Below are 15,244 nucleotides of genomic sequence, written 5' to 3'. Positions count from 1 at the left end.
ACCGAAGACTGCCGATAGTTCTCGACCGACAGCTGGCGCTCGAATTTGTAGTCTTGTTAGAAGTATTCTTTGCATTGTTGTAACAGCTAGTGTGCTACAGCGCAATGAATACGTATGACGCAGTACACCGTGTGCATAGTATTTGAGGAAGTGTAGCCTTAAAGATCACTGCAATCGAATGAAAAGTAGTAACAGCTTATAACAATTATGTCGTGAAGAAAAGCAAACGAATTGACGTTAGTGTGCATGGTTTTATGCGCCGTGTGTTCACAAAAGGTTTTGCCAGGCAATTATTAAGCTATAAAAGAGTCGTCCTTTTTTCTGTGCTTGTTAGTGTGCGAAATTTTATTTCTGATATTTTTCCTTTTGCGACCAGCTCGTACTTCATGTTCCACTTCCTTTGGAATTCGAATTTATCTAATCCCGCTTCGTTCAAAAAATCTGAAGACAGGTACACACGTTCAGACGACACCAGCAGATGGTAGGAAAGCTTTTGACAGCCTGCATTTCGGTAGAGGCGCATCACAGCAACGAACAAAGAAATAAAGAACAGCCTTTTCGCTGCGGAATGTAAAGAGTACTGAAGCACCGCAAACAGTACACTGCACAGCTCGACGGCAATCAAAAGCAGTGCAAAAGGTTTAACTTTCTGTCGCCCAGTTCAGTGGAGAAGTGGAGAGGAAGGGAGCGAACAGAGATTAAGAAAAAAAGTATCATTCTCGTCGACTTAATTTCCTGGTCACAAATACCAGGTATAGAGCAATGATCAAAGAACACTGGCTTTTCTTTATTAAACATCTATTTACTCATGACCTTTAATCTAACACAGAAGCGTTAATCCCAGAACTGCCCTACTACTTATGAAAGAGAAGGGAACTTCTATTTTCATTTTAGGATCTCCATGACTGGAGTGAGAATACTCGTCAACAAACGCATTGCTTAGGCCAGATCAACGTCGGTAAGATTACTACTAACCTTCTATTTTTGTAATTTCATCGCTGAAAAAGCACTTTCACACAAGTATATGGTCTAGAACATACTGCAGACTCGAGCAGCTGTTCGAGACAACTACGCGAACTGTTCTGGAGGGAAACATTTCAATACGTTTTGCAGTGCGACACCGCTCCCTCAGCACAGGACTACGTTGAATTTCAGCAGGAGCGCTTCGAACGCCCACTGAAAAAGGAGTTGCATATTGATTTAAGTCGCTACATCTAATGTCAAAGTTTTCTAACAACGCCGGTTGCAATTTAACAAATTCAAGAAACCGTTCAATGTATCCTTTTCAAGATATATTTATTTTACAAAGGGCGCAATCTTTGGAACAGAGCACAGTCGACCTTTCTGAAAGTTGATTTTCTTTTAAAACCAAAATCTGTCTCAAAAACATCAGTAATTAGTAGAGGATCATCTAGAAAAGTAGTTCTCGTGACATTAAGGTTCTTTGAGGCTTAATTTAGAAATGCAAGATCTTATACCATTTGTGGGTCATCGTTTTCGTTCTGAAGATTTAAAGTCCTTCTCAGCCATTTTCTTCTTACTAATTTTGTTCCACCACGAACACCCACGAACCTTCGACACCGGCAACACATGAAACGAAACAGAAGAGCCCATTTTGCTTTTCGAGCATCGTTAACAAGTGAGCGATGTTAACAGCGCTTGCCAGCGGGCGAGAGGTACACGACCGCCCCCCCCCCCCCCCCCCCCCCCCCCCCGCCCTGGCGTATTTGTGTACTCCTGATCTAGACTAGAGTATGGTCTTCGTGAAATTATGAAACGAAAAAATCCTCTTGACAGGTCCCATGACTATGTTAGAGGTTGAACGTTTGTTTCCGACATCGACAAGAATATTAATTTATTTAGCGTATGGCTCTACGCACATGGTTTACATTATGAAATTATATGATAAAATACACTATAGAATACATAAGTGAAGGATACACATTCAGATAAAATATAATAAATAAACACAATAAAGAGTAACATCACAGCAGATATTTTGCGCTACACAAGTCTTCAAATTCTGACGTCCAAATTCGCAATCCATTCGAGGCAGGGCGGTGTGGACTGATGACCACAGATGTTAAGTCCCATAGAGATCAGAGCAGGGCGGTGTGGCGTTGAAGATGTCAGCCCGACTACCCTGGTAGGCTCTTAATTCACAGTCCTGGGCGATGTGCTATATTGCTTGATTAGGTGCCCCACAGTCACAGCTAAGGCTGGGAAGCTTCCCCCACTTGTGTAGATTGTGTGCACATAGTCCATGTCCTGTTCAGATTCTGTTTAGGCTTTTCCATAGCTGTCGTGGAAGTTCAAAGCTCTTAGGTTTCTCTGATGGACAGATAAGTTCACTGTTGTCAGGGGAGGCACTATCACTCCAGCTCTCGTGCCATTTAGTATCCATGCTGAAATTGGCAGCTGAAAGTTGTTGGGCCAGTCTTAAAGGGGGATTTCTGGAGCGGAGTTGCGTTCTTTCCAAAGTTAGGACATCTTCGTGGATAGGAAGTAGGGGGTTATTCATTATTTTTGTGTATTCCTTCATCAGAGCTTCCTTCAATAAAAATATTGTTCACCGACTGACCGATTACTATCCGACTCACTCTCGAGAACTCGATTTATACTTCAGCTGTTCCTTCCTATTACTCATCCCACTCGACCTGTCCTCCAGGGCACTGAATTTTTCCACGTATCTTGTTTGACACTGTTGGGAGCCCAACTTGCAACCCACCCTGATAGTCACTTACACTGATTACTAAGCTTTCCAGTTTTCGTGTACGGTCAAAATTCCTGATCCTGAGAGGTGGCTCCTGTCTTCTCCAGCTGTTCTTTATTGTGACAACTGAACCAGTGCCCAGTACTGGCTGAAATCTCCCCAAGTATCTGTAAAACGGCAGGCATTCCCTCAAGTGTTCGACTGCATTTCTGTTTCCTGAAAGCAGCCAACCAACAACAAAGCCATTCATTTGTAACGGAGATGTCGATACTTGGCTCAAGTATTCCCAGCTGACAGTAACTAAGCAGCTTCCTTCTTGCTGTCCGTCAGATTTTACATGATGCAACCCTTCCCGACTTGTGTGAATAAAGGTCACAGCAGTTAGAACAAAAAACAAATCATGTCTTATTATATGTGATTTTTAGTAAATGCAGTAAAAGTAAAAAGTGAAACAGCGCGTTGTGGGAGTCGCAGGTCGAGTGAATTGAAGCGGCATTGGAATTCATAAGACATGGGGCCGCTCTACATGCAGCAAGAGTTGAAAATGCAGTGCTATATGATGTGCTACGGATTTTCTCTGGATAACACAGAATAATATAGGAAAACAAGCTATTTTTACCAACTACCAGGAAACTGATCTTGCAGAGAGTTTTCAGTGGTTTTCCTCTCACCCCTTAGGACACTTGCGAGGCAGCCTTCCATTACGGAGATCATCTGAAATTTCAAAATTGTTTCAGCAAAAATTATCTGGGTACCACAGGCTCCAGAAATTTATGAGCGAACACTCTTGTGGACATTCAAGAGTACAGAGATTCAGAGTTGACAGGAAATCCATCACTGGATTCTATATCCTGTCAGAGTCAGTAGTGACAACCTTCAAATTTTTGGCCGAAAACGAAAGGGTATTCGGTACCGATGAGATTAACCTTACTCCCGATAATCATCTTTCTTCTCGAGTAATTGCTTCTAAAAGGCAAAAGGCCATTGGTAGTGCGACATGTAAGGAATAAGTAGCGGTTGGAGTGACCCGTTCATTTTTATGTTCATTGTCTACAAGTGAATTAGACCTCAAAATTACATCGATAATGGATTGCCGATAGGATCCATCACCCATATGAAAGAGGCCCTATTAACGAAGAAGAATTTTGTGCAATCCAGCGAGTACTGGCCAGCTTTTCACCGGCAGTGACTCGACCCACACAAAGTTTTTGAATGTTACATGGAATACGACATTGTGGCATTATGCGTTCCCAGACATACAGCATCTTTACTGCGTTCCTAGGGCAAGCCACTTTTCAAGCCACTGAACACTTTCAATAAGAAATAGTTCCATCAATGGGTATTCAGCCACCTACGGCAGGACATAACGAGGGCACAATTTAGTTCTCTCTTGAGAGAAGCCTCCAGATAATCGATTACAATCCCAAATGCTGTACGAGGTTTGAGGAAGATGGTAAATGTCCCTGTAAATCGGCTGGCAATTCATGAAAAAATGTAGTTTTCTGAAAATGCTTAGTTATCATTCAGTGACTATCCTCCACAGTGTGAATTTGCCAAAAAATTCTGCAGATGGCTGAAGGTGGCTGTTATCAGCAGCTTCTAGCGAACACAACTCTCTCGGTTCGGAAAGACAGCAGCTTGGTTCACGTACCATGACCGATGTTAATCTGCCATAAACTTTTTAAGGATATCACTACGACCTTTGAAATACAAAATTTTTAAAATCAGTTCCACAAAATATTCCTTGACTAGTTGCCACCTTGTACAATATAGTGTCGACATGTAGGAAAAATTATGGATGAAGAATGTCTCCCGCGGTCGTTAGTGAAAAGTTAAACAGACGCAATGTTCAGATACGGAATCTGCAATTTTCCTGTCAAAAATTACAACTTGGAGAGACGTAGTGGAGCTAAGGGAGTTTTGTGCCTTAACTCAAAACGAATATTTTGTCTATTCTCTTACGCAAAGTGTTTGTGGGATCTGAATATGATGGAACAATGATTCTTTCCCCAACTTACCGAAGACTGACTGGACTATATGTTTCAACAGAATGGAGCTTCGTCCCATTGGCACCTTTATGTCGGACGACTTTTGAATCACTCCTTTCTTCAACGATGGATAGGTAACACGGAAGGAGAAGACTTGCCTCTTTATGTTCTCGTTCCTGAGATCACACCACACGACTTTTCTCGTGGGGCTGTGTAAAACGAGGCAGTTTACGTACCACCTTTACCACAACTGTCAGTAGCCTGCGGAACCATAGCACAGGTGCGGTGCAAACAGTAACAAATGAGCTAACAGTTCGCGTTTGGCTACCATCAAGCTGTCTGCTACAGAGCACGAGGCGGACACATTGCTCATGCTTAACTTGTGCTTATAAACTATAAAACTTCTTGTTTTCATCTTCATATAGAAATTTTGTTTGTAACTTGTATTTCATGAAGCAAAGTTAAATAAATAGAGTTTACCTTTCCAAGTGGGTGTATATACACTGACGGAAAAATATCATAAAGGGAAGTTGGTATGCGTGTTTCTACAACTGAAAGATGATGTCTATTCAAATTTCGCGCCAGTCGCATAACAGTGGTGCTAGTAGTAGTTGAAAGAGGTCGTGTAATAGTGCTACGAGAAGCTGAGTGTTTCTTGTACGATACCGCAGAAAGACATGGCAGGAACATAGCAACTGTGCATAAATGCTGGAAGCGAATCTACGGTCAGAAGAAGAACGGGCTGCGGAATGCCACATGGTACTACCGACAGCGAAGACCATCCTGTACGGCGTATGGCTCTGGAGCATCTACTGCGTCTGTAGCAGCAATGTGGGTAGCATTTGGCACCATAATGACACATCTAACTGTTACAAATCGATTTTCTTCAAGGACAGCTCTGAGCCAAACCCCGTGTAGCGTGCATTTTATTAGCCCCAAACCACCACCATATGCGACTTCCGTGGTGTCAAGGGAGATGTCATTGGAGAGCAGAGTGGATGTCTGTTGTGTTTCTGATTAAATCTGGATCTGCTTCGGTGCCAGTGGCAGCCGTGTCTTGGTTAGAAGAGTTAACCTGGGGGCCTGCAACGAACCTGCCAGCGTGCTAGACCCTCTAGAAGTAGGGTTGGAGTTATGGTCTGGAGTGCGGTTTCGTGTGGCAGACGGAGCACTTCCATGGTTGTCATACGCACTCTGACTGCAAATTTGTAAATCAATCTACTGTTTCGACCATTTATGATATCCAATGAATGTAACGCCATCGTCTGGTGAAGTATGGGACTACGGCTGTTCAATGTTCAATAAACACAATACCAGTCGCCATTCTATAGGTTTATTCCTAGGCAACCAGTTTAGTCCTGAAGATGACGTAGTGTAACGTCGAAAGTGCTTGCATTGAAATAAACCTATACAACGGCGATTGGTACTGTTTTTATTGAACATTTATGATATCATACATGAAGAGGATAACGCTCGCCCATGTATTTCTGTTGTAAGCTAACATTCTCTGCAGGTTATCGACATACTTACTTGGCCTGCTCGATCACCCGACCTGTGTGCTATTGTGTACATATGGGACATCATCGGATGACAACTCCAACATCACACAGAAACTGCATTAACCTCCCCTACATTGACCGACAAAGTGCAACAGGCATGGAACTACATCCCACGAATTGACATTCGGCACCTGTACAACCCGATGAACGCACGTTTGCGTGCTTGGATTCATCATTTTGTCACTTACACCTGTTACTTATGTACCAGCATTTCACATTTGCAATGGTCAATCTCGCGTTTACGTTAACCTGTGATCCTGCAATGTTAATCACTTAAATATGCTACGTATACAGATCTATTCTCGAAATTTCACTACTCTACATCAATTAGTTTTTGATGGTGCGAGGAAGACATACCTGTGGACTCAACTCCCTGCATCTCGCGGCCGTGCTCATGAATAGCAGCCAGGATGAAGGCGTAGCAGTAGGCTATAACGCCGACTGGCAGGACGAAGCCGAAGGCGAGCAGGTAGATGTAGTAGGCGCGGTTGGCGGGCGTGCGCGTCAGGTAGTCCCAGGAGCAGGAGGTGAGGAAGCCCTCCGGGATGTAGCGGCTCCAGCCCAGCAGCGGTGGCACAGACAGGAACAGGCAGTACACCCACGCCGCGGCGCACACCTTGTAAACAAGACCAGAACTTACGTTGCAAGATATGGCAAGGGGCCTGCTAGAGTTAAGGAAAGTTTCAATACAAGAGGTGAGACGGTTCCGTCGTATCCATCTAATTTATTTTGATGCTATTTTACATCATTATTGTGATTCTGCACTCTTCTTACTTTCGAATGTAATAAACTTTTGACAATGAGGTGAATCGTTTTCTTCTTAGATTCTACTGTGATATTTGTGTACCTACATCCTTTCACTTTCAGTTAATCCGCCCCCACTCACTATTTCTGTATTATCTATACTTATACATAGTGGGCCCTATAAGAAATTATATCACGTTGTTAGCCTACATGTGTTTTAACGTGGATGGGGCAAGAGTACGTCTGCAGCAGAGGATTATAGGGAAGTAAGACATGTATAATTAGAAATACGGACCTATTGCAGAATTTCATGAATGAATTGGATATATACGAGGAGTAATTATACAGCTGTACTTAACCTGGAAAATATTAAGTTGCAAAATGTATTTTCTGACTACTGGAAGCTCAATGAGTTGGTACACATAGGTGCCCTCATGCCATAGTGTGGTAGCCCGCACTACGGGGGCTAAATCAAACTGGCGCAGTCCATCCCCACTTTATCAATAGGCTGAGCTTTATGTACATAGAATTTTACTCTCTCCATACTGCAGTGTTGGTGCAGTACATAGTTTTCATACCCGCTGATTGATTGGCTTCTTATAGGTTTCGAAACTATTTAGACTGCATATACGAAGACAGTAACTTGTTCTCGAAAGAACAGTTACTGCTGATGACCATGCAGCTTTTCCCTGGAATAAATGATGACTAACTGACAACCTCAGCTGCCCACAGGTGTTGTTGATATACCTCGATGTGGACAGCCGAAAATGTGTGCCTCGACCGGGACTCGAACCCGGGATCTCCTGCTTACATGGCAGACGCTCTATCCATCTGAGCCACCGAGGACACAGATGAATATCACGACTGCAGGGACTTATCCCTTGCACGCTTCCCGTGAGAGTCACATTCCTAACTGTCCACTATTCTACATATGTATTGTACCTCATAGATATTTGCCCGCCCACTCATTACTCAGATGGATAGAGCGTCTGCCAAGTAAGCAAGAGATCCCGGGTTCGAGTCCCGGTCGGGGCATACATTTTCAGCTGTCCACATCGAGGTATATCAACAACACCTGTCGGCAGCTGAGGTTGTCAGTTAGTCATCATTTATTTAGACTGCTTTGCTTTCCCCCAGTAGAGGAGTATACAGAAGTGTGGTTTAAACTGCCAAAAAAGTGATTAATTTCTTGTTTTAAAAAAGATGTATTGTTGTAAATAAAATATTCCACTACAATTTGAAAATTCGAAAACAACTAAACACTGCAAACGTTGGAGAAACAATGACGTAGATGTACGTCGGCTTAAAAAGCTTTGAGCAGTTAATGTGAACAAATACTACACCCACACGACAAGAACTACTGTAGGAGCGGTAACAACAGCTGCGTGCACGCAGAGATCGACACCACTGCCAACGTATCACACGAGCCTGTGTGCTAGTGTGTGTGTGTGTGTGTGTGTGTGTGTGTGTGTGTCGCACATCATCACATATAGTTAAGGAGGCAGACTCTGGACATATAAGATTATATTTTTGCTGCTTCTTTTCAGGACCAACATTAAATCTCATTTGCATGCAGTGTATGTTTCCCGAAATCGCAACCTTTGCCTGATTTGTGTTCTTAATAATTCCCTATAGCTAAATATTACATCCGAAGCCGACAATTTGTGTGATTTGCCTGCTAAATGAAGGAAGCTATTGGTCCTGGTAATAATTCAAGGAAGAAGCAAACAATTTGGTCTGAGGAGGCTGTTTGGTGACATAACCACGTAAACACAAGTGACTGTAGCACACTATTGCGATTTCCCTTGAAAAGTACGTATCGACAAAACCTTGCGGTTAGAAAGGTTATTTGTGTGTGTCTAGTAACTCTTGTCCAACAGTTCAGTTAACAAGTCATCGTAAGTTATTTATTTTTTATTTGTGGTAAGGACTATGGGACCATACGCTGAGGTCATCGGCCCTAGACTTACGCACTACTTAAACTATCTTAAACTGACTTAACGCTAAGAACAACACACACGCCGATGCCCGAGGGAGAACTCGAAGTTCCTACTGGGGAAGCCGCGCCAACGGTGACAAGACGACTGAGACCGCACGTCTACCCGGCGCGTCTCATTGTAAGTGATGAATTAAAGAACACTGAGTGTAATACAAGAAAATTCATAAATGGTAGCTATCCAAATAACATTTCTGGTTTAAATTTCATAATAAACTAATTAATGTCACTACCCTTTGACTACAAACAGTGTAAAATATTCATATACTCGAGAGCTCATCATCAGATGAGAATTGATCAGTGAATGATTGAGTGTCCTCTGTGTTCTGTTAACTACAACTGATTTTCGGCTTGGTTGTTTAGTAAAGGTGAAAGCTGTGTTTCACATTAACAACTTTCAATATCGCATTTCTTCCGTATGTTCTTAAATCGCCGACATTGTGCAAAAATATATTCTGTACCGAGTTCTCTGTCTATGGTATTGTAACTGTCTTTGACAACTTCAGTAGAATGGTAGGAAGAAACGCTGTGAGGTTTCGGTACCCGCAAGCCAATGAGATAAGATTGAAGCACGTAGCCGGCTGGAAAATGGTGTTCTTGAATGAACAAAGGGAGAATCCTGTCTACGAAACTCTAGTTTGGCGCTGCGGCTTGAGATCTACTGGTGCTGTAAGACAATTTATAGGTATTTAAGCTCTGAGTATTAGTCTGCTGCCGGCCGAAGTGGCCGTGCGGTTAAAGGCGCTGCAGTCTGGAACCGCAAGACCGCTACGGTCGCAGGTTCGAATCCTGCCTCGGGCATGGATGTTTGTGATGTCCTTAGGTTAGTTTGGTTTAACTAGTTCTAAGTTCTAGGGGACTAATGACCTCAGCAGTTGAGTCCCATAGTGCTCAGAGCCATTTGAACCATTAGTCTGCTGTTCACTCGCTGGTATCACGTTGATAATGTGTGCCTATTTCGTGCTTCATATTGCAGGCAACGAGCGTTGATATTCCCAGTATTTTCAGAACTATAGTGCCTGCTTTCTATGTTGAGACGTTACGTTCGTCTCTTTGTGGGGAGTGTGAGTTTCGAAGCGCGATACAGAACGGTAATTTCATATGATACATCATAAAGTACGATCCATTCTAATATTAGGTCACTTAAACTTGTCAAATTTCTCGAATATCCTTCGTAGTGGATAGTTGGAAACGCAGCCGTTTATTAGAACAGCAATATTTCAAGTAGTCTCAGACATCAAAGACTGTTTTATAACATTTATATTCCATTACGGATTTCGAGGCTTCATGTCCCATATTCAGACGCACATTTGCACACATGTAATCAACGTTGACTATTAATTTCTCATGTCCAGCAGGCTGTGAACCAAATTCGCATACCGGTGTCCACATCAACAACACGCAAACGGACACCTCTCTGGTGGGACGTTGCACGTGCAATTTGACTGACGCCCCGCTGCGACCGTGGAAATTATTAATTGACTTCGACTAGATGTGTACAAAGTTACATCTGAAGATGGAACATGAGATCTCGAAATACAAAATCACCTACTACGCCTGCTGAACGTATGCCAGAGAGTCACCTTCGTCAATACCCGTCTGGCAGCCCGGATACCCCACATGGCGCAGATTCTGCCCATTACTGCGACAATGGCAGCCAGACTACAGGCGACTTCTGGACACATCTTCAAAGTCCTGTATGATGCTCTCACCTTACCAAAGAGGGATGGTGGCCTCGAACTGGTTAACGTGAGAGCCAGGACTGCGACACTTTACACTAATACTATGCTCCGGTTATTGGAAATGCCAGTTTTACTGGAATGTTGACCACCGAGCTCGCACCTGTTTCAAGACGTCCGCCGACGTCTTTGGCACACTTCCCACCTCCGATGTCGCACATCGACCGTTTCTTTTTGGACTACAGCAACGTATGCACCGCGCTCCCCAGCACCAGTAAGACGACCACCCGCGACATCTGCCGCCTTCTCCGAAAGTACTCACCCCGAAACCCCGTCGAAGCGCGTCACCCCACGTTTCATGGCATACAGTTTGAAGAACAATAAGCAACGATACCACACCACCGACACCACCGCGACGTGGTGCCTTCTCGTCAACGGCTAATATACTACAAGATCGAAATTTCATCGCATCGCGCTGGTGGACTCATCCCTGTGTCTCAACTTCAATGTCGAAGATAGATTTACATCGTTTTAAGTGTGGGCCAGCAGCAGCTGACTGGACTCTCGTACAGAACATTGTGGCGTTCTACCTCCGAGTACCCCCACATCAAGTTTCTCCAAACCTGCTTTCCATGGTGTAAGTGGCACGCCATCACATGGATCAGTGGCTTGGCTATCAACCACCTTTTCCGGGACGACATCGTCGATCCGGCGGACCTTTGAACACACCTACACCTACACCACCACACACTTCGCCGACTTCGACACTAGCGGGCCACTTTAGCGAACTATTTACAGATTATTTTCGGCAACCGCCTCGGAGCTGGAATCAGCCAAGACTTGACGATCCCACGTTCGCCTTTCCTTCTAATGATCAATGATAGAATGGCCATTGTTCTAATGGCCCGCCAAAGTGGAGCATGGCGCAGCAAGTATTCCTAATTTCTCCCACTTTTTTTTCTTCTCATCCTCTAAGATTTTTTCACTCCATATATTTATCCTGTTCACGCATAGCTCAGCATCTGCAGCCTATTTGTTTTCTTTCTCATGTGCTCCCCTAACAACAACAAAAAGTTGGGTCGCTGCTGATGTTGAGACTGTATACTTATCTAAGGATACAAGAAAAGGTTGTTGAGAAAATATACTTATTTATGCCTTACGTTTTCAAAAAAAGTTGGTAGAGCACTAAAACAACTAAAAAAAAGTGTGGCACCGACTGACATAAGACTTGCACTCGGCGGCCGAACCCGAATGGGCCTCCCGGCCAACAATGACATACGATCATTTCAGTTTTCATAGCAGTATGTCACAGCAAGTACACTACATTAGAAGCTTTACTGTATCACAGCAACAGAATAATGTTTTCTCATTTATCTACTCTTTTGTTACTGCATTCTGTAGCAAAGACCTTGTAGTAGCAGAGGTGTGTTTCACAGTAGCGGAGATGAACAAGCGCTCGTTTCTCTCAAGAAACGCTTTTTAGAGCCCATGTTTTCTGGAATTTTTTTTCTTGTTTAGGTCTATACTACCACCTTTCAAAACATGCAATACTCATTTTTAACACCGTGTACACTGTATAGACGGAAATGGTTACTGAATACCACTTCTACTCCATGGTTGAAAAAAGCTTTAATGGCCTGTTTGTGTGCTTTTGATATCTTCCTTACTTCTGTTGCTGTATGTATTCTTGCTTCCTAGACCGAATCGCTTAACATCATCTAGGCTATTACTTTTTCTTCAATCAAAATTTCGTTGCAGTTTCTTCATTAGTTCTTCGATATACAGGTCAAACATCAATTTCAAGAAGTTTCATCCCTGTCTTGCACCATTTCCAGAAGAGGTAGTGCCCATTGCTGTATTACTTCTAGTTATCTTGTTAGTTAGTATATATGTTACACACGCTGGTTCAGCTTCACTTGCTGATGTCATTTTATGCAGCCAGCAATGTTATATCTAGCTTTCACAAACCACGTACGAAATTTTCGTACTCTCTCGCTCGCTAAGCGCCAACTATTAGTCCTACAGAAAAACGAACGGGACTATTATGTAGAAAATTTACTGTAGTTAAAGTTTGTACTGCAATTCATTTCGCTAGAGGCCACATTTGTCTAGTTATTAAAAAAAAACGTAGAAAATTGATTTTAAAACTCATCTCCACACCTACACAGACCCCTCGCCAGTCACGATTTCTTGTATATTGTTCATGGAACTCCCTCGTAACACTGAACAAAAGTTTCCGACTACACGAACTATTCCTGATACTCGAAATTTTTGTTCTCTGTAGATTGAGATTTACCCCTAGCATAGTTGGCAATTTCGCTAGCATAAATAATTTAAACGTGGCTGCGACGATAATGGAAAAAAATGAATTTTGTAAACGTTACGCTAAATTTAATTACGTTGATGTTTCGATCCAAACTGAACCCTTACAATCAGACGCCTATTACATAAAACGTTGTAATTTTTTATTTTATGCCGTTAAAATTCACAAAATTGTAAGGTAAAATATACACAAATGTCGATTTTACAGTGCATAAGTGCTCGACTAGGCCGGTGGCGTAATAGAGCTAGTCAATGAAGACCAATAAAGATCGAATGTGGGAAATAAGTCGTGCAGTCCAAAATTTTTGTACTGTGGTAGGAGAGAGTGCGACGAGTAACGTCTTAGAAATCCCTACCAGTGGGAACTAAGTCTGGGAGTTGGGGTGCGTTTGAAGGTCACTTCTTATTTGTTTGTCCCGAATAACTCGAAAACTACAGCCTCTAGTGGCAACGTATCCCAATCCAAAATTTAATTATCTTAAGTTTCCTACAAAAAGGTGCATCTATTTTTTTCTGTGGGAGTTATAGTTTTTGCGTAGCGAAGAAAAGAGTATGTTATTCCTGCGCATGGGTTTTGAAGGCCAAAGTAACATTGCAGGTTGCATAAAACGGCGTCAGTAGGGGCAGCTGAATTATCCTATGTACACTCCTGGAAATGGAAAAAAGAACACATTGACACCGGTGTGTCAGATCCACCATACTTGCTCCGGACACTGCGAGAGGGCTGTACAAGCAATGATCACACGCACTGCACAGCGGACACACCAGGAACCGCGGCGTTGGCCGTCGAATGGCGCTAGCTGCGCAGCATTTGTGCACCGCCGCCGTCAGTGTCAGCCAGTTTGCCGTGGCATACGGAGCTCCATCGCAGTCTTTAACACTGGTAGCATGCCGCGACAGCGTGGACGTGAACCGTATGTGCAGTTGACGGACTTTGAGCGAGGGCGTATAGTGGGCATGCGGGAGGCCGGGTGGACGTACCGCCGAATTGCTCAACAACGTGGGGCGTGAGGTCTCCACAGTACATCGATGTTGTCGCCAGTGGTCGGTGGAAGGTGCACGTGCCCGTCGACCTGGGACCGGACCGCAGCGACGCACGGATGCACGCCAAGACCGTAGGATCCTACGCAGTGCCGTAGGGGACCGCACCGCCACTTCCCAGCAAATTAGGGACACTGTTGCTCCTGGGGTATCGGCGAGGACCATTCGCAACCGTCTCCATGAAGCTGGGCTACGGTCCCGCACACCGTTAGGCCGTCTTCCGCTCACGCCCCAACATCGTGCAGCCTGCCTCCAGTGGTGTCGCGACAGGCGTGAATGGAGGGACGAATGGCGACGTGTCGTCTTCAGCGATGAGAGTCGCTTCTGCCTTGGTGCCAATGATGGTCGTATGCGTGTTTGGCGCCGTACAGGTGAGCGCCACAATCAGGACTGCATACGACCGAGGCACACAGGGCCAACACCCGGCATCATGGTGTGGGGAGCGATCTCCTACACTGGCCGTACACCACTGGTGATCGTCGAGGGACACTGAATAGTGTACGGTACATCCAAACCGTCATCGAACCCATCGTTCTACCATTCCTAGACCGGCAAGGGAACTTGCTGTTCCAACAGGACAGTGCACGTCCGCATGTATCCCGTGCCACCCAACGTGCTCTAGAAGGTGTAAGTCAACTACCCTGGCTAGCAAGATCTCCGGATCTGTCCCCCATTGAGCATGTTTGGGACTGGATGAAGCGTCGTCTCACGCGGTCTGCACGTCCAGCACGAACGCTGGTCCAACTGAGGCGCCAGGTGGAAATGGCATGGCAAGCCGTTCCACAGGACTACATCCAGCATCTCTACTATCGTCTCCATGGGAGAATAGCAGCCTGCATTGCTGCGAAAGGTGGATATACACTGTACTAGTGCCGACATTGTGCATGCTTTGTTGCCTGTGTCTATGTGCCTGTGGTTCTGTCAGTGTGATCATGTGATGTATCTGACCCCAGGAATGTGTCAATAAAGTTTCCCCTTCCTGGGACAATGAATTCACGGTGTTCTTATTTCAATTTCCAGGAGTGTATTAGCCGTTTGCCTTCATACACTATCTTAGGCAAATAATAAAACGATATAGAGTAACAGGTGAGTGCTAATATACGGCGACCTACGCGGTACCGCTTTGGAAGTGTGGACGCAGTCGCCACACATAGTAAGTTGCGGCGGCAGCCGTGTTCCGTGTCGTTAGCGCTGTTGCAGCG

At 44.3% G+C, this 15,244-nt stretch overlaps 1 protein-coding gene and 1 non-coding gene across 2 annotated transcripts in view; both read right to left on the bottom strand.

Moving 5' to 3' along the window:
* LOC126468428 (melanopsin-like) overlaps positions 1 to 15,244 on the bottom strand; it is a 193,922-nt gene that overhangs the window by 77,404 nt on the left and 101,274 nt on the right. The window contains exon 2 of the mRNA XM_050096551.1: positions 6,618 to 6,876. Within this exon, the coding sequence (XP_049952508.1) occupies positions 6,618 to 6,876 (259 nt within the window). The remainder of the gene's footprint in view (positions 1 to 6,617; positions 6,877 to 15,244) is intronic.
* On the bottom strand, positions 7,777 to 7,850 carry Trnat-ugu (transfer RNA threonine (anticodon UGU)). Its single transcript has one exon. It is a non-coding gene; the product is annotated as a tRNA-Thr (tRNA).

The sequence above is a fragment of the Schistocerca serialis genome, chromosome 1 (assembly GCF_023864345.2).
Source record: "Schistocerca serialis cubense isolate TAMUIC-IGC-003099 chromosome 1, iqSchSeri2.2, whole genome shotgun sequence".
Classification (NCBI taxonomy): Eukaryota; Metazoa; Arthropoda; class Insecta; order Orthoptera; family Acrididae; genus Schistocerca; species Schistocerca serialis.
The sequence above is the reverse complement of the archived record's forward strand: the minus strand, read 5'-3'. Positions and strand labels throughout refer to the sequence as shown.